Source organism: Diabrotica undecimpunctata, chromosome 4 (genome assembly GCF_040954645.1).
Source record: "Diabrotica undecimpunctata isolate CICGRU chromosome 4, icDiaUnde3, whole genome shotgun sequence".
In the NCBI taxonomy this organism is placed as follows: domain Eukaryota; kingdom Metazoa; phylum Arthropoda; class Insecta; order Coleoptera; family Chrysomelidae; genus Diabrotica; species Diabrotica undecimpunctata.
This window is the reverse complement of record NC_092806.1, coordinates 75207230-75235203: the sequence shown is the minus strand read 5'-3', so window position 1 is coordinate 75235203 and position 27974 is coordinate 75207230. Positions and strand designations below refer to the sequence as shown.

Sequence of the window (27974 nt, the reverse complement as noted above, 5' to 3'; positions counted from 1 at the left end):
AAAATACTTTAATTTCTTATTACTATGGTTTAAATATTTATTTACTGTAGATGTTATTGGACAACCTATAGGTTTCCAAAAATTGAAAAATCACGTTCATAAATGTATACGTATCCAGTTTTCTAAATGCAATAAATGAAATAAAAGAGAAGTATAAAAACGTCAATTGTAATATTAGCCATTTTCTAATTTTTATAATAATTCTTATAGCCGACATACGTTTGACTCACATGTTTTGATTTATTTCCTATAATAAGAATGATGACGATGTGCAAAGATCCGGCGGATCGACTGTATGTCGACACGCACGAGATATTCAAGTAAGTAATAACCACATATTTTTTATTAGCCATCAAAATCTAACCCATTCACATTAAATAAAGTGGAATTACTCTCTTTTTATTACTCATTGATGTATTTTGAGTCGAGGTTATTCTTTTCAATGATAAATCTTTCAATTAATTTTAGTTAAAATATAATCCTCAATGTTTTTTCTTTCTGGGGTTTACTTCTAAGCCTGTACTTCGATTGTTCTTTATATTTTTGGCGCTCGTTTAGATATTTACATCATTTACATTTCATACGTCATTTAAGAAAAGTAGGTTTAAACCCAAAACAATTGGTATGCCAATAAATCTTTTAGAGAATAAGTGATGGATTCGACCGTTACTGGATGGAAATTCATTTTATCTAACAATAAAGCACTGAAAACTTTTGTTTTCAACACTTCCACAAGATATATTTTAAATTATTAACACTACAGCTGTTTCGAGCAAAGAAACACACACACACACACACACACACACACACACACACACACACACACACACACACACACACACACACACACACACACACACAAAACACAGCCGTTTTGAGAAAGGCACTCTGCCTGAAACAGCTGTAGTGATAATAATTTAAAATAAATTATGTGGAAGTGTTGAAAACAAAAGTTTTCAGTGTTTTACTTTTAGAGAATGTTTAAAAACAATAATTTTTAATATCTTACTTATTCAACAGGAATTTTGTTGGTTACGAAATGTGATCTATTTTTAGTTATGTTATTTCTAATTTCTTACCTTGAGAGGACCAAGATTACTATCAACTTTGTTAACAGAAGGCGGTGGTGAATCCAAATCAGCAGCAAGCGATGCCACTCCTTGCTTGCGGTTGTCCTGTAAAGCACAAGTTAGTTCACAGCAGTTTTTTACCGCTTGGTCTTGATGGCATTTATTTTCATTAACATCTTCTACAGGTCCTGTTTCCGCGACACCTAAATAAAAATATTGTTCATATCACTTAAAAATGAAATTTAAGTCACTATTGGGCAAATTATGTGTATCTTTACAGTCTAAAATACATTCAAAATCTAGTAAGATAAAATTCAACTAAAAACAAGCTTCCTGTAAAATCTTAAGTTTAACACTTTCACTGCCCATAGCGTTTTGTAATGCCATTTGTAAATTAATGTTACGGTGGATATACGTCAGAATGAAGCTAATTGTCTTTAGAACTTCATGAGCATGTGAATGTGGTATTAAATAAGTTGATTAGGAACTTGGTTATATATAGTACTGTATTTCTGAAAGTAACATAACAGGCAGTTATCCAAGGTTCTAGTTAACTGATAAATTTGTAATTATATAATTATTTTTGACCACACGATTTAAAATTATGATTACATATTTACCACTTACTAGGTAGTAAAATTCAAAAAATCTGCTCGATTGGTCACATTTTCGGAAATTTTTTATACGCATATCCACAAAAGTTAATAAGTCAATGAATTTTTGAGATGAATACTTCGTTTATGAAAATCATGATATAATCAAAAACCTTAGTACAAAAGGTAACTTCACTTACTTCGTTTCTACCCTCACCAACGCGCATCCCAAAATCAGAGACAAAAATTAAATTTGCGAAGTAGTAATTTAATTTTTACTTGATAGTTGTGCGGTGTAGATATCTTACAATCGATCAACCAAGCACATCAAAATGTACCTTACATTCTAGTCATGGAAGCTTTTTTTAAGGTAAGTCATATCCCTATAAACATTATAATGATGTAATAAAACTACGTTGAAGTATTATAATGCATAGTTTAAACATGATTTTCCATCAAAGAAACCATCAGTAGATAAATATTTTATTTTTTAATTGCAAAATACTCTATTCATTAACTTTGTAAATAGTTGAATTTTCAGTATTCTAATTAGGTATATTTCAATTGTGTATGTATAAAAATTTTAATATTCACATATATTATCAATACCTTCCACTATCCTATCACTATCCCCATTCAACCCTTCCATCTTAGCGAGTTGCGCCTCAATGTCCAGCATGTTAGGCACTTGGGTCTTTGGAGGTAAAATGTCGGCATGCGGACTTTGACTCGCTTGATTAGGGGATTTTTCGCTGAGGGCGTCCATGCTTTCTATCCCACTATCTTCACCCTGATTGGCTCCTGAATTTGGTGACCGACTACCACCTACAACTCCTACTACGACAGGCTTTTCCCCCAACTCAACTGACTTCCTGTTAGGCGTGTTACATTTGTCCGGTTCTGGAGATTTGTCTTTAATGGGATTGGATTCACGTATCATCTTCACTGCCTGTAAATAGTAAAACGAATTATTTCGCAATTTAAACATGATGTAGAGATAAAAAATGGGCGTAACAATGTAAATTATTTACCTGACAGAGAAATGGATAAAGCTTTTTCTGTATCATTTAGGGAAATGAATCCAAGAATAAGTAAATAATAGACCTTAACCAATAAGAATAACACCTAACACGCAGTTAAAAAATGAAATAGTTTCAGTAAGACTCAGACAGGTTTGAAAATATACAAATTATTTACAAAAACAAAAAGGATAAAGACTTTGATAACAATACTCTCTGGGTTGCGCTACTTGGGTAGGGCGACTCGAACCTAAAGATAGTTTAAATTGGACATTCACATGTGAGTACTAGCCATGTGTGAACATCCAATTTAAACTATATTGATAATTGGTTCGCCAAACCTAGATAGTGCTACTCACGAAGCCTAGTTTGTCATAGTCCTAAAAGCAACGTAAAAAATTACATGCCTATCCTGTTTAATATAATCATCGCGTTAAGAATACAATTGATAGTAACTATATTAAATATCATTTAAGAATCCAAATGAATTAAAAGTACAGTATTGAATTTTGTAATACACGACTAATTTAAACAAATACTATTGTTATGAACAAAGCAAGTGTGAAAAGTTTCATCATAAAGATTGTTCCTGAATGGTATTAAATATCAGATCGAATTCAGTCAAATATTATTGTTATGCAGATTAAAAGGTCTTACGCTAACATCGAATTACTAATATATACTCCATATTTAAAATTACCTACACTTAAAATTTTACAAATAAAAATTCTTACCTCAGCTGCTTCTCTTCTATTTGGTTCAGTACAGAGATGATTCACAATCTCTGTTCGGTGTGGCGGCCTTGAAATACCTTTCTCTCCCGTTCCTTCAAGTAAACCTTGTTTGAACTTCGCTTCCATGTTCATTTCTCCGGCAGTGGGTAAGGTCACCGGTTTTGTCTGTAATTTTTCTCCGAAATTTTTGTGAAAGAGCTTGTTATTTTTGCTAGCGTCTTTTTTAAACACATCTTTGATTTTTACTTTGTCTTTTCTCACTTTCTGCGGCAGGCTCGTGATGGTTCCTACATTAGTGGAACCCAATACAGGCTGGTCTTCCTCAGGCTGCTCAGACTGGCTTAACCTCCTTTTCTTGTCATCAGGTATTACGTGACCATCAAGAAATTTCTTGGATTTTACAAGTTCCGAATCGCTACCTCGTCTTTCTTTCTGTTTATCTTTGTAGTGATTGTGTATCACAAATTTTGACTTCAGATCACTCTCTTGCGTCAGACTAGTAATTATATCCTGCAAGAAAAACAAAAACTAATATAAAAAATACCTTTATATTTAATCAGATAAAGAATCGTCACTAAAAAAGTCTATAAAAACGACTTTCCTATAGATTCTTGGTTACTGTTTATCAAATTACAAGAAACTGACAGATTTGCATTTACCATAAATAAAAGGAGCACGGGGAAAAACAATCTCACTGCAATGAGGTTGGTTATTGGTCAAGGAGAATAACATTTCCTTGACCGATAACCTCATAGCAGTGAGATTTAAAAAAAAAAATACAATTTAATATATTGTACCGAACTTGTTGTATTTCGACGTAGCCCATATAACGGTTGCATCTCGAGACGACGATGATCTGTGTTCGAGAATCTTCCGGTTGTATCGATCGGGATGGAATCGAAGCGCTAATGCAAATGACTAGAGGTGGACTATTAAAGAATATTCTAGTCTAGTACATAATAACTTGTATATATAAGTAGCGCTGATATTAGCTAAGTCAGTTGTTAAGATACTATCGTACTGTAAACTTATAAATAAATATATCTACATAAATTAGAATCACTCGTTTTATTTAAAAACGGTACAATATTTACCTTATGTTCGTGATTTGTTTTTATCTTCTTTTTCTTTTGGTCTAAATTGGCAAGCCTCGCTTTAATCTCATCAGATATAATTGAAGATGGCACATCCATCACTAGAGAATTAATACTACCATTGTCTTCTATGGAGTTCATAAAGGTACCACTATCACTTTTCTTTATCTTTACATGGTCCTGATTTTTTCTGAACTGAAAAATTCAAAACTTATTAATAACCAGAAATATTTCATAAGGTAGTACACATTGATTTATTAATATTCTGCAAAATTTTACTTTGCTTGATTTATCCTTTTTTATTTCAACATTCGACCCGGATCAACTAATGAGTTATTAGAGAGAGATTTATTATTCAACACAATTAAAATTTTCGAAAGAAATTTTTTTTTGTATATTTTATGCTTTAATTTTGACTCAAGTTAAACGTCTGTGTTTTTATAGGCCTCTCTTACTTTTCTTTTAGTGGTATCTTTGGAATTTATAAATTAGAAGTAGAAGTTTTAATTTTTATTTAGTTTTTTCATTTAATTTATACAACGAATATACCAGAAATAATAAGTTTATAATTTTTGTTCCCTGTATCTCCTTTTTATACTTCCTTCCCGAAACTATTTGCTTGTTGCATGTTTAGGAGATATCTTGTATATGGGATTAAATCACAATTAATTGTAATTAAAATTAATTTTCTGAATTTTTCGACACTTTCGAAATTTTTTAAAATCGAAACGTCCATACAAAATAAACAATATTTAATATTTTTAATGGAGATTAAAACGTTCACAAATTAAAACATCGGATCGAAAAACTGAAAAACATGTGTTCAATGTTTCAAAAATCTATCGAATGACACCAAACATATATAGTGTGTTAATACGTTAATAGGTGGCGTTAGGAGCAAATTCTAATTTGGTGTTTATTGAGAGTAAACTAATCATATACTATTTCTTCTGACGGATATTTTCAAGTTGTTGATTGGAAATTAAATTAGAAGAATTTTTTTGTATTACCAAGTAATAAAATACAATCATTTGTTTGATTTAATTTTGGAAATAGTTTATGAGGTGGTGGAAATCGAAACGTCAAAATAAATAATGTATTTTTAACTGAGATTGTGGTTAATTCCCATTAAAGATAGAAAATAATATTAAAATGTCACAAGAAAATAGCTTCGGAATAATATTAAAATCAAAATGTAATTTTAATTTCAATTACTTGTGTTTCAATCCCACAAAAAAATATCTGATTCCTTCTTAATAACTTATTTGCTATTAGGCATTGTAAGATTATTTTACTTAGCTCCACCCAGTCTATCCCTCCTCATTCTTTGAGCCCTTGGTAGGGCGTGGTGATACTAAATATTATTGGCTTGCTGCCTTTATTTGCTGCGATCCTCTGCCATATGAACGGCTTCATGTAGGGATTTTCCCATCAGAGTCTTCATTTGATCTGCCCATAGTGTTGCAGATCTTCCTCTTGGTCTTCGGCCTTTTACCTTTCCTTCTACTACCAATAGATCTATGGTCCCGCTCTTCTAGCTATGTGGCCGAAGTAAATTAGATACGCTCGGTTTACTTTTTTTAATAGCCTGTCTTCTACAAAGAGCTCTTCCAGAATTGACAGGCTGGTTCTATGTTCTTCGGCTTTCTCTGGGGGTAGAAAGTTCTTTAGCCGATCATTATTATATTTAGCAGAACTTTGCTTGCATGAGGAATAAGTGTAATAGTTCTGTAATTGCTGCATATGGTTAGTAATCCTTTTTTATAGAGAGGGATAAAGGTTGATTCGCACCACTCATCCGGCCATTCATTACCAGTCTATAACCTGATCTACATCATAATTGGTTCTGAATATATATACTGAAGAATAATAGCCATAAGAGATACGCAACATATGAAAATTGTTACGGGTTTGGGAAGCTTTTTTGTATTTCTTGCGTATTTGAATAAACTTTGTGACTAATGAGAACAAATGCACTTCCGTAACTGATATACCAAGCATATGCTTTTTTATTGTTCTACATTTTTAAATGTAGTGTTGTAAATGGTAACAAATTTAACTTATCAATCATATTAGTCTAGCTTCCATTTATTCTTTAAAAACTTACCCCCATTTCGCGTGTCTTGCTAAATTACTTTTGTCAAAATAAATTAGTACTTGACTAGTTTGTTAATTAGTGTTTCGATACTATTAATTGAGTTTTTAGTCACGATAAGTTGATGATAACTATATTTTAGAAATTTCTTCTAACTACAAATTGTCTCTATGAATCCATTAGTTACTTTACAGAGTAGGGCAAAATGCATTTAAATTCTTGATGCTCACCAAACAAATTATTGCTAAGTAACCTCAAATAAAGAATAAAATTCTATATTACCTTTACTTTCATAGGAGTACCATCAGGATTCAATTTATTCTTGTTTTTTATCACTGCCGAATTCCTACCCCTAAGTGAAATGTGAAGTGGTGGCACTCGAAGTTCCTCCCCAGCTGTAATTAATGATGAAGATGCCTTCTTTGGTTGTTGGTTAATAAAACTAACATCCACTTTGTATGCCTGATTAATTGGTTCAGACTTCTCCAATTTTAATCTAAAAAAAAAAAAAAAGATATTTATTTAAAATACCCATTTAATTTACATTTTTATTTATATTTTATTTATATTATATATATATATATATATATATATATATATATATATATATATATATATTAGTGATGTAACGAATGCCATTTTTTGAATAATCGCAATGCGAATATTCGTTACATCACTTCATATATATATATATATATATATATATATATATATATATATATATATATATATATATATATATATATATATATATATATATATATATATTTATGATTTTGCCAAAAATTTGGGCCATTTAAGCATTTAAGCCTAAAATAAAATATCCATTGCACCGTGCGGAAACGATAAGAAAATTATGCTTCCCCTCCTCGGTCAGAGCCCGTTTTTTTCTTCATATAAATATACAGAGCTCTAACATTACAATTTAACAATATTGTGAATTATTCAGGCTGCTCCAAAAAATATTGGTATATCAAATTATATTTTTCTTATAGACCACCTTATATTTGATAAGCTATACTTTTATAAGGGTTCCTTATATCTAAATACGTCTTGATTTATTTCGATTTTTATAACATTTTAGGGTTTTAGAAAAAATTAAATACCTACGACCCTAAGACTCAGGAACAAATTTGTTCTTGATAATTAGTTAATTAATAAGTGTAAGAAAAAACGATTTTTAAATCTATTAGCTTATACTAAAGAAGAAAGACTTAATATGATTTTTGTTTTTGGTCAGTACAATGAAAACTGTTTATTTGCATCTAGAGTTTATGGCCAAAAAAACCCAAATCAGAAGAACTACTTTGAAAAATTACTACAACAGTTTAGAGCTAACGGAATTGTAGAATATTGAAAATTGTCCAACCTCAACCTGTTACAGATAATTATATTAACCAATTTAAGGTTATTGGCTCACTAATAAAAAACAATACAAGACATCGGGTCATTAGTAGATAAACTGGAATTAGTAAAAGCAGTACTTGACAAATAATACAAAAACACACATTTCATCCCTATAAAGAACAGATGCATCAAGACCTATATCAAATTGATTGTCAACAACGAAACAATTTTTGATTATGATGCTCAATTTATGTTTACTTCATTTAAAAACTGTTGAGCGATTCTCGCACTGTGAGGCTTGGCATTATGATTGCATCAGGACAAAATCTTGGACAATTTCATCAATCTACCTGGCAGCTGCTACAGAGCCTCTAGGAACGATGTACAATTATGTACGCGCCTCAAGAGAAATTCCAGTCCACACCATAATTGAGCCCCCTTGATAGCCTACCCTAGGACTGAAGGTATATTCTGCAAAACGCTCATGTGGTTTTCGCCATACTCTCTCACGGCCACCTGGAGACCACAAGGGAAACCTGGGCTCATCGGTAAATAAAACGTGCCTCCAATTATTTACAGTAAAATGAGCATTGTTTCTGACAAACTGAAACCGCGCAACTCGATGGCGTCTGAGAAGTTGTAGACCTTTTTTGCAGGTCTGCGACTGCTTAAATTTGCTTCTTCAAGCCTTCGTCTAATTGTTCGTTCACTTACGTTAGTATTCCGGACGTACTGAAGTTGATTTCGGATTTGTACAGCACTGGCACGACGATCTCGTAGACTTTGTAAGAGGATGAAGCGATCATCATGGGCACTAGTTCTTAGTTGGGGACCGGTTCCAGGTCGTCTAGTGTAACCTCCGGTTGCCAAGAAACGTGTACATTTGATACTTTTGAGCAAAATATAGCTCACTTATTCCGACTTAAACCAACGCAACAATAGCAGCCGATGTTTCGGGGTTTACAACCATAATTCTTGAGATTAAATCAACGCAATTCAACTTCAAATTGTGTTTGACATTTGATTCGACTTGAAAGTTTACTCACATCAACAAGAACAAAAGAATAACAATAGAATACCAACAGCTACCTTTGCACTTTTAAAAGTGATAAGAATAGTGTATTCTTTATTTCTGATTTTTATGCATTTTTTTTTCGGATAAACAATTGTCTATCGTACTCTCGATCATCAGCACAAGTGGTCCGTAAACGTATGGGAAGGAATAATAGGATCGCATGTTATAGGTCTTTATTTTTTTATGGTAATCTTATGGCAGAAATTTTTAAATTTTTTTCGCGGGAAATTATCTGACCTTGATGATGTAATTCTAAATATTAGGCAGAAAGTGTGGATGCAGTTGGATGGACTCCAGCACGTTTTCAACTTCGGGTACAATACTTAAACCGGCGTTTTGGTAATAAAATGGATCCGAAGAGGTGATCGATAATATGTCCTCAAAGATCTCCGAGCTTAACGCCGATGGACGTTTTAGGGGACACCTTCAAAGTATGGTGAATAACACACCATCGATTACTCAAGAAGATTTGAAAATTAGAATAAGAGCTGTTTTTCAAACAGTAACAGGAGAAAGAGTTTTAAAGCCGAAACGATGCTTTTAAAAACGAATTCAATTATGTTTAGAACTAGATGTGCGCCACTTTGAACAATTTCTTTAATTTATTTCTTTATTATTCAATTTTATTTGTTTTTTGCTTTTTCATTTTTCCATTTTTTATTGGGTTATTTTCAATTGTGTATTTTGGCCATCTACATACAAGTGTTTTGATATCAGTCATTTTTGTAAATTTCAGCCTGTTTTACCTGAAAAAAAGGCACAACGATTCAAAGAAAAAAAAATTGTTTTAAATTTACTTATTACCCGTTGGGTTTATGTACAGAAAACACCTTCATTGAACGAAAGATAATTATGACTCCAGTACAAGGTATAGCATATGGGGTCTGCCATTTAAAATAAGAATAATATTCAATGTCACATGTAGACCAAATTCAACTAAAATAATAAAACACCCTGTGTGATGAAACGATAAAAATTTAAATTTTATTAAGGCCCAAAAACAAATTTAGTTCCGATTCTTAGATATTTAATTTGTTTCTAAAACATTCAGTAATGTTATCAAATATAGGGTATTCCATTAGAAAAAATATAAGATTGATGTACCACTCTTTTTTGGAGCACTCTGTATAATTCACTGTTGCGTTCTGCACATACGATGACCTCAATATAACAATTTTGGTCATCCTGAAGGGGGAGAGAAGATATTCTGTTCAATCTAGAACTCGCTGGTTTCCCCCTTTCGGATTGGGTATGTATATTCAAATAAAGAAAAGAAATGAAAACCAGTGGACTGTATAAAACTCTATTTTAAACAAGAAGGTGAAATTAAACATAAATACACATAACCCAATATACAACTATAAATAAGGAAGAATATATTACTTAAAAGAAGAAGAATATATGTAGTACAAACTTAAATATTAATCAATACGTAACGACACACAAAAAGAGAACCATAAACAAACCATAGATAGAAATAATATTATACAAAAAAGAAATAAAAATATGAATATATATGTCATATAAAAAAATTGATATTAAACGTGAAAGAGTGAAAAATATACGCACATATTATAATATACTTAATTCGTAATAAAATGAATAAACCTCGTTAATACAGTTACACAAAATGCAATCAAAAATATCATATATGAATTATATCAAACTCAACTCAAATTATATATTCAAATACAAATATTTAAACTCAATTCAAATTATAATCGGGAATGACATATTACAAAAAATAAGAATAGAGTAAATACTACACAAAACAAAAGCAAAATGTCCAATTGACAACGTTTAATGTTCTGAATAAAGTTCAAAAGTTCAAATTCGCGACACAATATGTAATAATTGGGCACCAAATAAACGTACTTAGCCCATGCAGCAACAAAATTATGGTATTGTTCCTTACCCAATGAGAAGATGGCACTCCGGCCACCGCAAAAAATATGTCTTCACCGACGAATAACAGGAACCACAAAATTCCTAATGTAACTTTTCTGCATCAAAACGACTTCCTCGGTCAAAGGACCGATGCTAAGTGTCTTAAGGTACTCTTAACCCAAACGCACACACATGTGTGTGGTTTGAGAGATAAAACTCGACTCTGTTACATGACCGCAATGAAGTGTCTCGACGCGCTGATCTTAACTTCAAAAACACATATCCTTATCTGGCATATGGAACTCGCCCTTGTTATCTCGCAGATGGCTCGTCTTGGAATGTTTAGCCCTTAAAACTGCTGTGCCCTTGTACACGCAAATCTCGTTTAAATATACGGGGAGAATCGAAACTATTAAAAAGTCTGTTAATTTATTACAAATGTTTATATATCGTTGCGAAACTGCAACATTCACATTATTTTTAAATTGTAGTGTTCATGGTACTGTCTTTTTCGATAAAGAAAAAACTTTGGTTTTAACTTTAAAAAAAGATTAAGTGGTTTTCCGTACAGAGACTGACGCGTATACTTTTTATAATTTTGTTTAAGTACATAATTATGTTTAATTTTATTCAATTTTATTTAATTTTATATAATCTTATTTAATTTTTATATGTTTTTATAACTTTATTAAAGTTTATATAATTTCATTTAATTTTTATGTTTTTAAATTTATTATAATTTTTTTAATATTTTATAATTTTATTTAATTTTATATAGTTTTATTTAATTTTATTAAATTTAATTTAATTTTACTTAATTTTATTTAATTATGTTTAATTTTTATATACTAGATACACCTGTCCCGATTTTCGAGTCTCGCTAAATATGACTTCGAGCCTGTGTAAAACATCGTACCGAGCGCTAAGAAGTATTCACTTCAACATAAACTAATTTTTATTAGAAGCCAATAAAAATGAATTCCCATAACTTTTTGTAGCTCATTCATACATACTTGCAATTATGAGAATACTAACTACCAGTGGCCTATTACAGAACGGGCCAAAATTCAAAAATATAAAGATATAAAACAATTTCATGAATATTTCCATATTAAGAATAATCTTAATGATAATAATTATATACAAGTAAAATTTTGAAATTTGGGTGTTAAAATGGGTTAAAAGGTATGACAGAAAGAAAAATATCGTTTTGCATCAAATATATTCACAAAGAGGAAATATGTATCACGATTATTATAATAAGACAATAGCCACATTTAGTAACTTGATAAATATGTTTTTGACATTAATGGTATTAAATGCTCTGAAATATTTAGAAGAGATCAAATTAGTAATACAAATATACGTAAAATCATGATAAATACATATAAGTAATAAATAATAAACACATAACATTAAGACAATTTTGATGGTTGGATGTTTTTATAAAATATTTTCAGAATAATATATTGTCAGATATAAGTACTAAAAAAGACTACATTTTTCATAAATGGGGCTAATAGTTGACAGTTAACATATAGGTTGACTTATAAACCGCCGGACATAGCTAAGGCAAAAATTAATTATAAATGTATTGAGTTACATATTATCTAAGAAATAGATTTTTGTTTAGCATTAATCTTTTGATTTTGCCGGTATACAAATATGGGTGAGTTTTTATTTAGTCTGTAATTATATTTAATACATTATAAAAATAAAAATGTTTATGTATAATAAATCATTTTTTTTATTTCCACTGCTATAAAAACAAAAAAATAGATATTAAAAATGCATGGGAAAAATTACAACAAAAACCTATTTAACTGGGGTATGCCAATACACATTTTAAGAAATTTTACTGCAATATTTAATGCATTTTGTACAAATGTCTATGTACTTTTATATACTATATTATCGGTATATGCGCACAGTGATGGGTATGGTAAACACGACAATGATCTGTAGGACAGTCTAAAGTGAGAACGATCGTCCGCTAAGGGTAAAAAATGATGACAGGAGACTTTTATAATAATGTAATAGCTCTGATGTAGCTATATTTTCCTTAAAAAGTTAGTTTTTAATAAAAAGAAAACTGAAATTTTGACTAACCTTAATTTGATTTTTTCCGGTTTCAAAGCGGGAGAATCTCTTCCTCTCTCGCGAGGTTTGGGGTTTTTTAACCTGACAGTTTTGGCGGTGGTGTCACTGGAACGCGTTTCACTATCACTCTGATCGGTTGTCGTATCGGGTCGAGTTGTTGAACACGTATCTTCGTCAGAAAGATTTGCAGGCGATGGTAAACCCGTAAAAACGTCTTTCAATTCTTCCGTGTCGCTCTCTCCGCTCGACTGAGGTTCCAATTCGCCCGTCAGAGGATTGATGAGAAATTTCCGATTATCATTGAGTTGCAGGTCTTCTGTAGTAGATATAATATTCGAATGTACAGCAAGAAAATCTTCCGGTAAGTCCGGCAGAGGACTGTGAGTCAACTCCCTTTCCAAAGTAGGTAACAATTCATCTAGATCGTCTGGTTTTAAATCTGTTAACGTTGGTGTTAGATCCAAAAGGGAGTTACCGTTATTTACCAGTGAATCCCATGGTCTAGATATGGCTACAGAGTAAGGAGGCGGTGAAGGCATATTTCTTAAACCAATATTGTTGAATGTTTGACTGGAAGTTGGCAATTCTAAAGTACTAGGTATAGGAGTTGTTGCTATAGATGCCGACTGGGGTAATGAACTTGATAAAACATTTCCAATATTATGAGGAAAGTTATTTTTTATTGGCTGAGGTATGTAAACAGGAGTTTTGGGTAATGGTACATTAGGTTGTGCCATTTTTGGGTGAGTATTGTTTATGGGATGATTTAAAATATTAGGTAGAATATTACCTCTTTGAGGGATAGTTTTTGTGATTGGCAAAGTGTTAAGTAAAGGAGACGCCTTCGCAATATTGGATGAGGTAACCAGTTTATGAGATAAAGAGTGTTTAATAGTAGATGCAATATTTGGTTGAACCAAAGGATTAACATTATTATTACTTGGGCTTTTAAGATGTGCAGATGAGGCTGTTATTTGCTGTTGATAAACATTAGTTTGTTGTAGAGGCACAGTTACTGATTGTGTACCCTGAGATACTATAGTGTTTTGTGAAAGTGAGTTGTTTGGTAGTGGCGAAGATATAGTGTTCAAGTTCTGGTGGCCAACAACAGGACTTTGTTTTACCTGAAATAATAAAAAGAAGATTAAATATTAAATCTTGGTTCTTGACTTCAAAATGTTACAATAAATTGTGTTGTTCAATAGCTTATAGAATTTTAGAAACAAAATATATCTTTACACTTCTGTAATCAGCAAGTCTTTATCAGACTTTATTTGTATCGTTTCTGTCTCAAAAACAAAAATAAATTAATCGTCCAATCGTCAAGAGACGAAAATGTCACTAAACCTCTAAAAATCATACGAACAAACTGAATTTAGCTGAGATTGTCAATTTTTGAAACTCCAAAAAGATGCAAAAAAGTTCGGGCTTCCCCTTAAAACCACCCACCTGGGGAGGAAAACAAGAATCTGTACCCTGCAGAAAAAAATGTTTCAAACAAGAAATGTAGCTGAGATAATTTTGAACACAAACGTTTATTAGCAATTATTGTGTAAAATGAACAGTTCTCTCAGAAACAATGCTTGTAGCGACCGGCGATTTTGAATGTCATTCACGATTGAAATCATTTTTTTAAATAAAATTTGTATTAAATTTAGGGTAAAATTTCGATATTTTGATCAGAGTGTCCTATCGACAAAAATCAAAATGGGTTTTAAAGGAGAAGAATACAGCTTTCGTAACGCAATTTTTGCATTTTGCCGGACATGAAGTCAGTTTTTATAAAGCTGTTAAATAAATAAACGTTGCGTGATTTTTGCCATTTTTTTCAATTCTCATGAGGTCAATAAAATGTATCACTTCCATTGAACGGTCACTATGGAATTCCATTGTTAGAACGTAATCTTCAAAATCTATAACATGAAATTTCGATTTTGAGTTTTGGCAACAAATGTAAGGCATTTGAAATATGCCTAAAAAACGCTGAATTTAAACTTTTACATTACAAAACGTTTAAAACTGCTTCATTTCTATTGCACAAATACATCGCTACAGAGAAGAAACATACCACAATGCACTAGGTGCCAAAGACACAGACATACAAAGAAATATTGCAATCACATGCCACGCTGCGTCAAGTGCTCCGGAGACCACGCGACAGACAAATGCCCAAGAAAATAAATGTCAAATAATGTGAAATGCATACTATGCGAAGGCCGACCGAAGAATTACAGCAGAAAAAATATCAGGCACTTCGTCCAAAGCAAGTTAACTCTACCAATATTAAATCTGAGCAATATATACAACCCAACATCATATATCCTCAGGTAACATCTAACAAACAAATGAAACACCCTAGCACAAATGTGCAGCAACACCAAAACCACATAAATCCAAAGGCAATATGTTCGAACTGAAATAAATGATGAATGGACTCATTGAACAAATTAGTATGATGTTAAACCTTTTGACTACAGTAACTACACTGTCCAAATGGTCAAGTTTCTCAAAGTAGCACTCTGGAATGCCAACGGGCTAACCCAACATGACCACGAGCCAGCCACACTTATTTCAACTGTCCAATATACAGCACCAATCATCCAGACGGTACGGCACACGGCGGATCTGCAGTCATAATCAAGAAATCAATTAAGCATAACGAACATAGCAAAACCACTAAAGATTATTTGCAAACCACCATCATATCCATTGAAGATTGGGAAGGGCCATTAACAATAACAACCATTTACTGCCCACCACGACATAATATAAACAAAAAACAATTCACACTAAAAATAAAATCAAACAAAAAATTATTGAGAAACGAATATTAAAAAGTAGATGGCAGCTGAAGAGAGCTACAGCATAGTTAAAACGTTATTAAATAACCACAAAGACAATGGTATACATTATTATCTCAGACATATTTCGCCTACAGAAGCTACCGAGTATTCACTCTGTAAAGAGTGAATCCGGAATCTTCCAGGCAAAATCCCTTCCCAACAATTACCTCCAAATCCTAAGATCCTACCTGCAAGACCGCCATTACCTCGTAAAACATCACGATGAGTATACCAGACTTTACCCAATTATGGATGTAGTCCCTCAAGGCAGTCTTCTCGGACCAGTGCTGTACCTGATATTCACTGCGGACTCAGCAAGCTATATTGGTTAATAGACCGAAAACCGAAAATCGAAACTGTCAATCGACAATAAAATTTTAACATAACATTATTTTAAAACCCAATTGGAGCTATGGAATTCAGTTATTCAAAATGACAACTGTCAATGAAGAAGTCACCAAACTCTGCCAACAATATAATCAGAGGCTAATAGAACACCCCAATAATCTAGCCCAAAATTGAATGACAACCAATAGTTTTATAGAAACTGACTTCTTGCGGCAAAATGCAAAAATTTTAAAACGCATTTTGATTTTTGTCGATAAGACACTCTGATCAAAAGATATTACTATTACAAAAGAATTTTTACTGTTGAGTTGATACAAATTTTATCGACGCGTAACTGACGTTCAAAATCGCCGGTTTCAGCTACATTTTTTTGGTAAATATGTTTTCCGTTTCCTTCTACGAGGGGGATTTTAGGGGGAAGCCCGGGGGTAGGAGAAGCAAACTTTTTTGCATCTTTTTGTAGTCCCAACATTGACATTCTCAGCAAAATTCAGCTTGTTCGATATTTTTTATAGATATGTATGTCAGAATCTCTGACGACTTGACTGTAATAATAATTTTCAAAAAGAATTGAACAACATATTTCAAGTTATCCCAGAAAATTTAAAAGTTGTTATTATTATAAAAAAAATTTACAATTTTTTCAATTCTCTTCATCGAAACACTAATGGCGACCTCGGTGTGAAATAAATACTATAAGTAAACTAATAAATGTGAAATATCAAATATTTGTAAAATTCAGATATTATAATATTACTTTTTGTCTAAATGAGTAAAAAATCAATTATTCAGTTCAAAGTATTTAGTGACTTTTCAGAAACTTCTAGTGTGTCTATATTAGAGCATCTGTTATTCTTATGTTTGTATTATGTAAATAATTGGATTAAATGTTTACATTTTCAGCAACACTCTACACGAACAGATTATGTGTTTGAGAATTATTGTATTGTAATGAGTATTCCCACATTAGTGTAAAATAAAACAGAGGTATTTAACTATGTTCAAAATTTTTATCCTCTATAGTATTGCTCTTATAAAACTTCATGAATCCGACTCGCTTATTTGGTGACGTTAATCTACGAGCGAAACTATGAAATCTGACAGTACTGAAAACATTTAATTATCAGCAGTGCGTTTTCATGGCAACAAGACAGAGTCAAACTCTGCATTTGGTTTTTGCATTAGTAAAATAGTTGGAATATTTATTGTTTTTCTTCAACAGTCGTTTTTAATACTTTATATTGAATGTAGTATGAAATTAAAATAGTTAATGTTTTTAGAATTCATTTTGTTTTTTTGGCCATGTGTATTTCGAAGGTTTAAAACATTCATAATTTTATCTTGTTCTTTTTGAAAAACATTTCTTCACGGTTCTTGTTTATGTGATCTTTCTAGAGCACTGATCATTACCTGCATCACTCTATACAATTAGTTTGCATATCAATCTAGGACACGGCTATGACACTAATTTTAATGGCCAGCATAAGTGTGCTATTTATTTTCTTCATTATTTCCATTTCTAAGTACATGAATCTATTCAAATGTTCTACATCATCTATAGAGGATTGTTGTTGCGATTGTCTATTTGATCTGACAAGTAATTTTTGTCTTATTTATATTTACTCCTAGCCCTAAAAGCTTCTGCCCTGAAATATTATATTCTAGTTTATTCTGAAGTACTGAGAGATATTATTGTACCCTTGGATCTTTCTATGCTTGTAAGACTATTACATGTGTATAGTATTGTTGTTCTCTTCAAATTTTTTCTTGTGAGCATTTCTGGATCTTTTTTGATAAGTCGTTATTTTGATGTGTCCTTTCTTCACCTTGTGGAATTTTTTGTTTATAAATAACAATGGACAATCCTTTTTGGTTAAAAACGTTGTTAGCAGGTTTTTCCTCCCTAAAATGCATTTTTGTTGGATCGGGTGTTTTTTGGGCTCCATCATATAGTGATTTCATGATTTCCTTTTTGATATTTATGTTGTGGTTTGAATGATAATTTAAATATCTGTTGGTGAGGGTTGGTTTTCTATAGACTTTAGTTACATATTATATATCCTACTTTGTGATTAACACATGCAGCAATGATGGTGAGTTGTTTTCCTTTTCCATGGTGAATTTGATTCTTTTTTACAGTTGATGTCCATCAAAAATTTGTTCAATGCTTCTGGTTCATGAGGCCACATGGAGAACACATATTCTCATTACAATCAATTGTGGTTTAATCCAAAATAAAATAATATTTAAGTTAAACATGCTGAACGGTTTCAGAATTTTTTTGGAAGCATAGCTTGCTTATCGCTGCCTACAGATTAAATGCATTAATTGGTGCAGTAGATCGCGCAGAGGTATGAAAAATTAAAAACGACAGAAATGCAATGTAAGACAGAAACGCAATGAAATGACAGATCGCACGGTCACACACTACGTGAAATAGTAAACGCAGTCCCATGCGTGTTTACCAATAAAATAAAATACAATACAATAAAATAACAAAATAAAATCAAATTGAATAAGATACATTAAAATAAAATGCATCGCTCCGTTTATAGACGATAAGAAAGCTATGCTTCCCCTCCTCGGTCACTCCCGGATGACAACACATTTGTGACAATTAAATGTGAAATATTAATAAAATGAGTCTTACCATTGGAGAAGAGAGTGACCTATGGTATTGTGGTGGTGGTGTCTTATTCACCATACCAGTTGTACTTGTCATAATGGTGCTATTCTGCCTAATGGAAGTGTTTGTTGATAAGGCGCTTGGTGATATAGTAGAATTATTAACTAGCACATTGGCCTGAGTAGTATTCATAGTAGAAGTTGAAGATGTAGAAGAAATGTTGCTACTAGGTTTAGATGCAAAATTTGATGGTCCTGAAGAGGAGTTTACTGTAGTAGTTGACACATCAGAGGAAGCAGCTATTGTCCTTGCAGGCAATGGTTTTTGAACACCTGATGTAGATGATGAATCCTTAGCTCCATCATTCTGCAGAAGATTAACCAGAAGTGGACTGGATATTGTTACAGGCGGATGTTTTGCAGGGTAAGGAGGGGGTAGTGAATTGAATGGAGTTTCTCGGTTACTATGAATGGCCTGAAAAATATTTAAATTATATTGTATACACATATAAATTAAGTCTGACTAATTTAATAGGAAACTGAATATATAGGAACAATAGGTCAGCATGGTCTCCATGATATAACAAATGAAAATGGAAGCTTACTATTAGACTTCTCTGCTAGTAAGGGAATGATCACAAGCTTAACCTTTTTCCATAAACGAGACACCCGAAAGGCCACATGGCTTTAACCATACTGTCAAACAACCAACCAGCTAGGTCATATATTAAAATACAGAAGAGCAGCAATAAATGTAATGGATGTTAGACCTAGGCGGGGAACAGTATGCGGTTCGAATCAGTTCCTACTACGAATCAAATTTAGATGTTACATACACAGACAGGGGAAGAAAAAATTAACCTTGAAAATCGTGAAAAATCCAGAAATAGAAAAGCGATTGCGAGAAGAATTAAATGGAGAACTCTTACAACAGAAAGAGGAAATAATAGAAAAATAGAATAAGATTAAGAGGTTAATATGTAAAATATATAGCAAAAAAAGAGTGTTAGGAATTAAAAAACATCAAAGAAAAGAGCTTTGGTTTGTGTAAGAATGTAAGCAAGCAGTAGACAAAAGAAATGAACAGATGATACATGCAGTACATCCAAAGAAGAACACAGAAAAGGCATGAAATATTTAAAGAAGAAAAAAGAAAGGCAGAGTGAGTCAATCTTTGTAGGAATAGTGAATTATCAGTGACAATAAGAGCAGGCTAAAAACATACTTTGAGGATCTGCGAACAGACCAAATACAAACAGACAAATCACATGCAGTATACAAGTACACTACAATTTAATAAACCCATTCACAATACAAGAAATAGTGGATGTCATTAAAGTACTGAAGAATCATAAGGTCACAGGTATTGATAAGACTTCATAAACTAATTATACAGAGATAGAGATAGAGAGAGAGAAAGAGAGATACATTTTTATTAAAAATACTATTCCAACTTTATACACATAAATTAAACAGAATTGTTTATTGTGTCATCAACTAGGTCTAATGTTACTAATCTGAAACCTAGAACTATAGAAACTATAGGTATTTATTAGAAATACTGAAGAATAGGTATATTTTTAAAAAATTAGTCTGCATTTAGTAATACGGATTAATAAAAAATTGCGTTTTATAGAATTTTGCCACAATCAGCGGTTATATTGAGGAAAAATTAATCTGAATATTAGCAAAATATTAATTTTAATGTTAGAAATTATGAAACCAAAGACTATTAAGAAAAAGGAATGATTTTGGGTTGGTGAGTGGTTCAGTAATAAAGTAATAAAAATGTAATTTCAGAAATATGTTTATGTAAATAAGGATATCTTTCGATATAATATTAAATAGTATAATACATTTAAATATAATCTTACCTGGTTCATGCTGGTAAAAGGAAATGGTCCAGCAAAGGCCTTATTACTACCTGAGACATTATTAGGGGGTACTGTGTTGGCACCAACTTTGGGTACCACAGTATCAGGGGGACATACCACATTGGGGGATTTGAATTGCACTTGTACATTGTTGCTACTGACAGCAGTCGATGTAGCATTGGTCTGTAGAAAATTGCCCAATTCTGACTCATGGTTAGCTGAACTATTACTGCTGCCATCTGAAACAATAATTGTTATGAGATAAATTTTATATTGGTTATATATATATATATATATATATATATATATATATATATATATATATATATATATATATATATATATATATATATATATATATATATATATATAAACAATTTTGAAATCATGTAAAGTATACCATTTAACAAATAGATCCTTTTGACCTCAAATCTTTCAAGGCCGCTTATCAATTATTTATTTATACAAAAAAAATAAATGTAAAAAAGTTATGTGAGGTGGTTATAACGGTTCTCATAAATTATGTTTTTCAATTTTTGTTTGAAAGCATTGATGTTCATCGCCTTCACTGTGCCAGGGATAAGGTTTTAGTACATTCTTCCTTCTACCACAATGTCTTATCCTGCAGTTGAGTTCATTGCTATAGCTCTAAGGTGGAATATATTTCTTATGTTATAGTTGTAAAATTTATGAGTGGTAGTTGTTTCCATATTAGAGTTAAATTTCTCCATGTGACACTATTGATGATGACACAAATTCCATTGTTCTACACATGTTTTGAGTTATTCAACTCATCATCAGAAACAGTTGTCACTATCAAAATTTGCTATCAAAAAGAGGTCTCCCGACTTCTTGTTACTGTGTATATATATATATATATATATATATATATATATATATATATATATGTGTGTGTATGAATGTTGATAATCTTATTGGGTAGAATAGTTCTTTTGTCGGTTTGTTCGGAAGAGTCTTGGTAGTCTAAAGACTTTTTTTACAGCTGTATTTTGAAGCACACAAAGAGCATGAAGATCGTTATGTGTGGCTTTTCCCCAAACTAGAGTTAAATGGGCGTCATGGCCATGTATTAAATTGTAATATATATTTCTCCTATATTTAATTCCTACATAATTTCTCTACATAAATCCCAAGTAAGTCTATGATCAATGTACAGTCCCAGATATTTAATACATTCCACTTTTTGCAAAGGTTTGTTATCACCATATAACTTGATTGATCTGCATTAAGGGTAAGTTTATAATGATCTAACCATCCCTTCACCATCTGCAAGTCAAATTCACCATCATTTTTTGCCTCGTTGGGGTTATTGCTAAATATTAGTATTATTTAGATATATATATATATATATATATATATATATATATATATATATATATATATATATATATATATATATATATATTAGATATAGAAAATAGAGAATTAGTATAAATAATAAGAAACAACATTTTACTCATATCGACTCTTGAGGAACTCTACAATCAATATTGGACAATTGACTATTCACCCTGTTAACAAAGGTAAGTTGTGTTCTTCGTGATAAGTAATCATTAAACCACTTCAACACTATGCCTCTTATGAATAAAGTTTCTAATACAGATAACAACATGTGATCAACTGTATCAAAGGCTTTCTTTTAAGTCAAGTGATACAAATATACAAGGTTGGCCTTTATCAACATTATCAATAATATTTGTTATAAGATCAGTTGTTGCTGTTGTTGTGCTGCTACCCTGTCTAAATTCGTATTGGCCTTTATATAAGAAATTTTCATTTTCTAAATGGTGCAAATTCTATTATTTACACATGTTTCCAGAATCTTGGATAAGGCCGGTAAAAGTGACATGAGTCCATAATTGACCCATGTCAAGTACTTAAAATAGTTGATATCGCACTCTTTAACTCTTTAATATTATTAACTGATAACTTGTGTAGTACACATGCAGTTTTATCCTTTGATTTATATAGTATATCTTCAATTTCCTAATTTGTTATAAAGCTCCAAGAAAATATGTTGTTTATTAATGGTGGTCCTGGCGGAACATATCCAGAGGGTTGAATGGCCTGTGCAAGTTATGAACCAACTGTAGCAAAGTAGTAATTGAGCTTGTTAGAAATAAGGTTAGGATCATCAATAGCTAAATTGTGTGTTATGTTTGGAAATAGTTGTTGGATTTTTTGTTAGTTTCTTATTACATATTATGGTGTTTAGTATAATACAATTTTTTTTGCATCATTTTTAGCTGCTGTTATCTCCATTTGATAAAATTCTTTTTTTTTTTCTGTTCAATGTTTTCTGTGTGTCTTTAGGAGATATTTTATAAAGTTAAAGGAAATAGTTACTATTGAGGTACATCTTACGACTGTTTGTAGTGATAGTTTTTATCTTGTACTAATTTTACTATGTCAACATTAAACCAGTGGGCACTATTTTTTAGTTTATCTTGTACAAGGTTTCCTTGGAAGGTTCTAATTATTTCATGGCATAAAACGTTGTGGTCGTATCAGATTTTGTCCAGTAATTGAAGAAACTCACACTTAAATCTGCATTTATTTAGCATATTAAACATACAGTACTGTTACGATTGATTGGACTGTATTTGACTGTACACGATTGGAATTTAGTGATCACTGGCAACTAGTGAGCACAAGCTTCTACAACTGCAAATTCATGATTTGATTTAGTATTGGTGAATGTATAGTATATAAGTGTTTTTGTATTACTTGTGACTCTAGTATGTTTATTTTGATTTACAGAGAAAAAAGCATTAATATTTAGAAGCATTTCAAGGTCATTTCTTGGTTTGCAACTTAATAGATAGTCCACATTAATATCACCCATAATCCAACATTTCTTGTTCAGCTCATTCAACATGTCAAGTTTGTCTTCTAGAATAGAATAAAAGTCATTTGCGCTAAAATCCCATGGTCTATATATTGTACCAACAATTATATTGACGTTTTCAATATAAAAAAATAACATTGACATGTATCATCATATCAAGTAATTTCACAAACTATGTAGAGATCTTTTACTAAAATACCAACACCACCTCCTCGCTTTTCTATGCCCATATAAAATGACTGATAACCAATTATGTTAAAGAACTTTTCTTCTTCCGGATATACAACCATGACTCCGTTATTATCATAATATCAGGTACAATTTGGTTACCTAAGATTTCAATCTTACTAAATTTGTTTCACAGTGAGCGACTATTCATATACAGGATTTTAAATTTAGCAATTAGTGCACCTGTGTTATAAAACTCTTCTAAACAATCAAATAAACAAGCTTGAATATTCTTATTCACAGCTATGTTGTTTCATATTTTATTGTAATCCAACTATTGTTTCCTCACATGTTATTCATATTGGAGGACTTTCATCCTCTTTTCTCATATAGAGTTTCCCATTTCTAACACATACATATTTATTACTTTTTTGTTTTTTATTTTTGTACGCGTCACAATGAGTCTCTTACACAAGATGGCAATTTTTGCCATCTTGTGTAAGAGACTCATTGACATATACTTGAGTTTTTGTTTTATTGTTTTTGTTACAGCTGAGCATATCAAGCCCAACTTTTCCCTTGTCGATATTTCATTATTTTGTTTTTTATTTCTTGGGTTGCAAATCTTCCAACTATAACAGGGTCTCTTTTTGTGTTTTTACCCATACATTATTTAATGTCTGTTTCTTGAATATTACACTGTAGCAGATCGTTAGCAATCTCGCAACCAACAGAATCAGCACTAACCTCTTCCTGTAATTGTGTACACATAAATTCAATATTGCATTTGATTCTGTCACACTCTAAATCATTTATTTTTTCTTTAAGTATTTTCACTTTGGATTTTAGCTGCTTATTTTCATTTTTTAATGCTTTTATTTCAGCGAGGGAACTTCGATTTTCAGAAATTAGTTTATTGAATTTTTCAGACATAACGTCAACAGATTCCTGCAATTTTTCCACAGATCGCGTATATATATATATATATATATATATATATATATATATATATATATATATATATATATATATATATCACGTATACAGTATAGGTAAAAGTTTATGGTCGGTATGGACCTTACGTGAGATGGAGTGAGAAACACCTGTTTAAAAAGAGAGAGGTATATTAGGTCCGCCCTTTATATCGTCGAAAATGCATTAGTGGAAATTAATAAAAGAGAAGAAGTTCAACGTTGCCAAACTTATTGGTTTTATTTGACTTGTTGTCTTTTTAGCATTTGAACAATGTTCTTAGATAATCAAATTTGGGCGAATTGTTTTAAATGGCGGCTTACTGTTTTTTATTGGGAATATGCCACAATTTTACTTTACAATAAGTGTAATTTAACATTTCCACTTCGGAAATAGTTTTATATAAATAAAATTTATTCATGTTTCGTATTTTAAGTACGATTTCCGAATTGGAAATCGAAGCATCAAAATAAGCTTATTTTAAAGTCACATTGTGCCTTATTCCCAATATAAATAATAAACTGCATTATGAGGCCACAATAAAAAAGCTTCATACAAAATTATTTGGCAACGACGTGATGTCAGAGTAAGGACACTTCTGTGGTAACGAGTAGAGGTGGGTCGTTGACGTTTTTATCGTTAACGCAACTGAACCGTTTTTCGTAAACAAGTAACGTTAAATTATTCAACTAGTTTATTGTTTAACAGTAGTTTCAACTAAGAGAGTACATAAACAAACATATTGGCTATTATCGTTTTCGTGTATATGTATTGAAGTGAAAGAAACTAATGAAGGATATATTTATTATAACTTGAAAAGTAAATTAAACAATACAAATAGTAAATCGTACTTACATTTACATTACACAATATTATTAAATCGCGAATCGTCTAAATTGACATATATATTTTTATACAAGTTTTTCCACTTTACTTGTTGTTAACCGTGTTCTTCTTTTATTTAAAATTAAACCAGATTTTGAACATGTGTTCACAAGGAACAGATGGATACAATATTACAATCAGATCTATTCTGTAACTTGTAACAAATCGAATAGAAATGACCAAGTCGAATCGTAATTACCTGAAATCGGAATGTTGGATATCTATCGCGTCGTTTTTGTGTTTGGATTGGCATTCTGTAACTCACATCGTAATCGGTGTAAATCGAAAACGTCAACTTCTACTTGACGCGCTCAGAAGTTGGTGGCAACCCCGCATTAAAAAGAGAAATAAGTGTTCTGTGACGTTATGTTACTGGAAAGGCTAGTGCGCGCGAAAAATTTATCAAAAAAGATTATATTTCAAGCTTGTCGTCAAGTAGTTTTGATTTGTTTTGGTTAAGTTTAAAAAGTTCGTTACAAGAATACAAAATGGCAAGCGGAACACCAAAGAAAAAGACATCGGCTGAACAGTTAAATTATTTAGTAAACTTTATCTAAATAAATAACACCACAGACTAAAAAATATCAGACTAAAAAAGTCAACAAATAAATGTCAAAACAAACGTCAAGACCAATTTCGATGTCGAAATTTGATCTCGACAGAGCTTGTCTAGTCGAAATCAATTTCTACACAACATTCCGATAGTAGAGGTCAAGATGAGTTACAGAATACCGATTCCTACAATTTCGATCCGACTTGCTGACCTCTATTCGATTTGACTCATTTCTATTCGATTTGTAGTTACAGAATAGGGCTGAATATTTTATGAATATAGTGGTTAAGTTAGGATATACATAGCGATGGTTTTTCCACTACTGTAATGGACAGTTCCAATCTCCGTTCGAATTTTTTCTGGGTAATATATCATCAGTCAAATACATGTCGACTTCTTATATAGCTCTCGATACAGGTGTACGTTTAGGTAAGTCATGCTCAATTAATTTATCAAAAATACACCACGTAAGTCATCTTTATCGGTTTCTTTTTCTTGTACTGGTTGATTTTCAATAGTACAATCTTCTTTTTCTTTAATTATAGAAGTAACCGGTTTCTTAACTCTTTCTTTTGTTTTTTTTTAGCTTCATTTTTATCAGAAAATTCCTGCATTTTAAATCGTGAATCCATAAATGTACATAATGCCAATGTACAGGAAGGCAAAGGAGAACCACTGCATTAACGGCTCATAGAGCACCCCCAGGAAAATCACCATAGAATTGACACTGCAATTGCAAACCGTTATTAATCATGGAAAGCGGAGGCCAAGATTCGGCAGGATTGGCCGTTTGGGAACTTTGTTATGTTGTAATTGATACTTTATAAGCCTTCCTGAAGATAAGCTACTTTTTTTGAAATGTATTTTTTGTCGAAATGAACTTTTTTCGAACTTTTCGACTTTTTTAATTTTATCTATTTGTACACGATAGCATTTAAGTGCGTCCTTCACCAATAAATTTAACGTATGAGCAAAACAATTTAAATGTTTTCATCCCAAAACATCTTTAATAGCTTTGACCACATCTGAGGCATTATGAGTTACTGCAAAATTTACTTTTCCTTTTAGACTCCACTGATAATTTCAGTAATTTCAAAAGCGATGTTTTCTGAATTATGGTTTCCAGAAAAATGACAGCAGCCTAATAAAACCGTTTTAAATTTTCGGTTAAATAATGTCCTGTTAATGCGATGTAACTCTCAGCTACTCCAGATGTCCAGAGGTCAGTAGTACAGATATTTTCTACTTCTTTAACAACTTGTGCTCTAAGAATTTGCTCAGTTTTGATATAACATTCCTGAAGTAATGAACCTGACAGTTTTTCTTGTTTTCAGTTTTATCCAGGAATCCACCTTGCAAACTTTTTAAAAATTCTTTTTTCAACTATGGAAAACGGATGAAACGAGTCTTTGCATAGGTTTAGTAAATCCATATCTATTTATATCTTCCAAACTAATCTTTTTATTAATGGAAGTATCCATTACCTTTTGACGCTTGACCAACGGACAGAAATGCATCAGGAGAAGTTTCAATCATTGCAATATTCAGAAAGTGGAGCATAAAAGCTGCATCTTCTACAAATGTGCATTTTTTGAAAATAAAATTATTATTCTTATACTATTTTAGGTAAATAGTTTTGACTAAGAAAAATACTTCTTAATTGAATATTTACAATAAATAAATCCTTTGACAAACTATCAATAAAGATTTGAAATCGAATATGCAGATTAATCGAAAATCGAAAATCATTCATTAATCAGAATACCTAGTTATTTTATTTTCAACGTCAACCGATCGCCCGACTGTCCACCGTCCCGAAAGAG

The 27974-nt window shown here is 31.5% G+C and overlaps 1 protein-coding gene across 3 annotated transcripts in view; it reads right to left on the bottom strand.

Annotated features, from left to right (window-relative positions):
- The window catches only part of LOC140439692 (uncharacterized), a 62609-nt gene that overhangs the window by 19251 nt on the left and 15384 nt on the right, over positions 1 to 27974 (bottom strand). For all 3 annotated transcript variants that reach the window (XM_072529776.1, XM_072529778.1, XM_072529777.1), the window contains exons 3-10: positions 20705 to 20943; positions 18856 to 19305; positions 13024 to 14138; positions 6888 to 7101; positions 4511 to 4705; positions 3417 to 3926; positions 2273 to 2612; positions 1080 to 1273 (exon numbers count right to left, since the gene is read on the bottom strand). In XM_072529776.1, the coding sequence (XP_072385877.1) occupies positions 1080 to 1273; positions 2273 to 2612; positions 3417 to 3926; positions 4511 to 4705; positions 6888 to 7101; positions 13024 to 14138; positions 18856 to 19305; positions 20705 to 20943 (3257 nt within the window). The remainder of the gene's footprint in view (positions 1 to 1079; positions 1274 to 2272; positions 2613 to 3416; positions 3927 to 4510; positions 4706 to 6887; positions 7102 to 13023; positions 14139 to 18855; positions 19306 to 20704; positions 20944 to 27974) is intronic.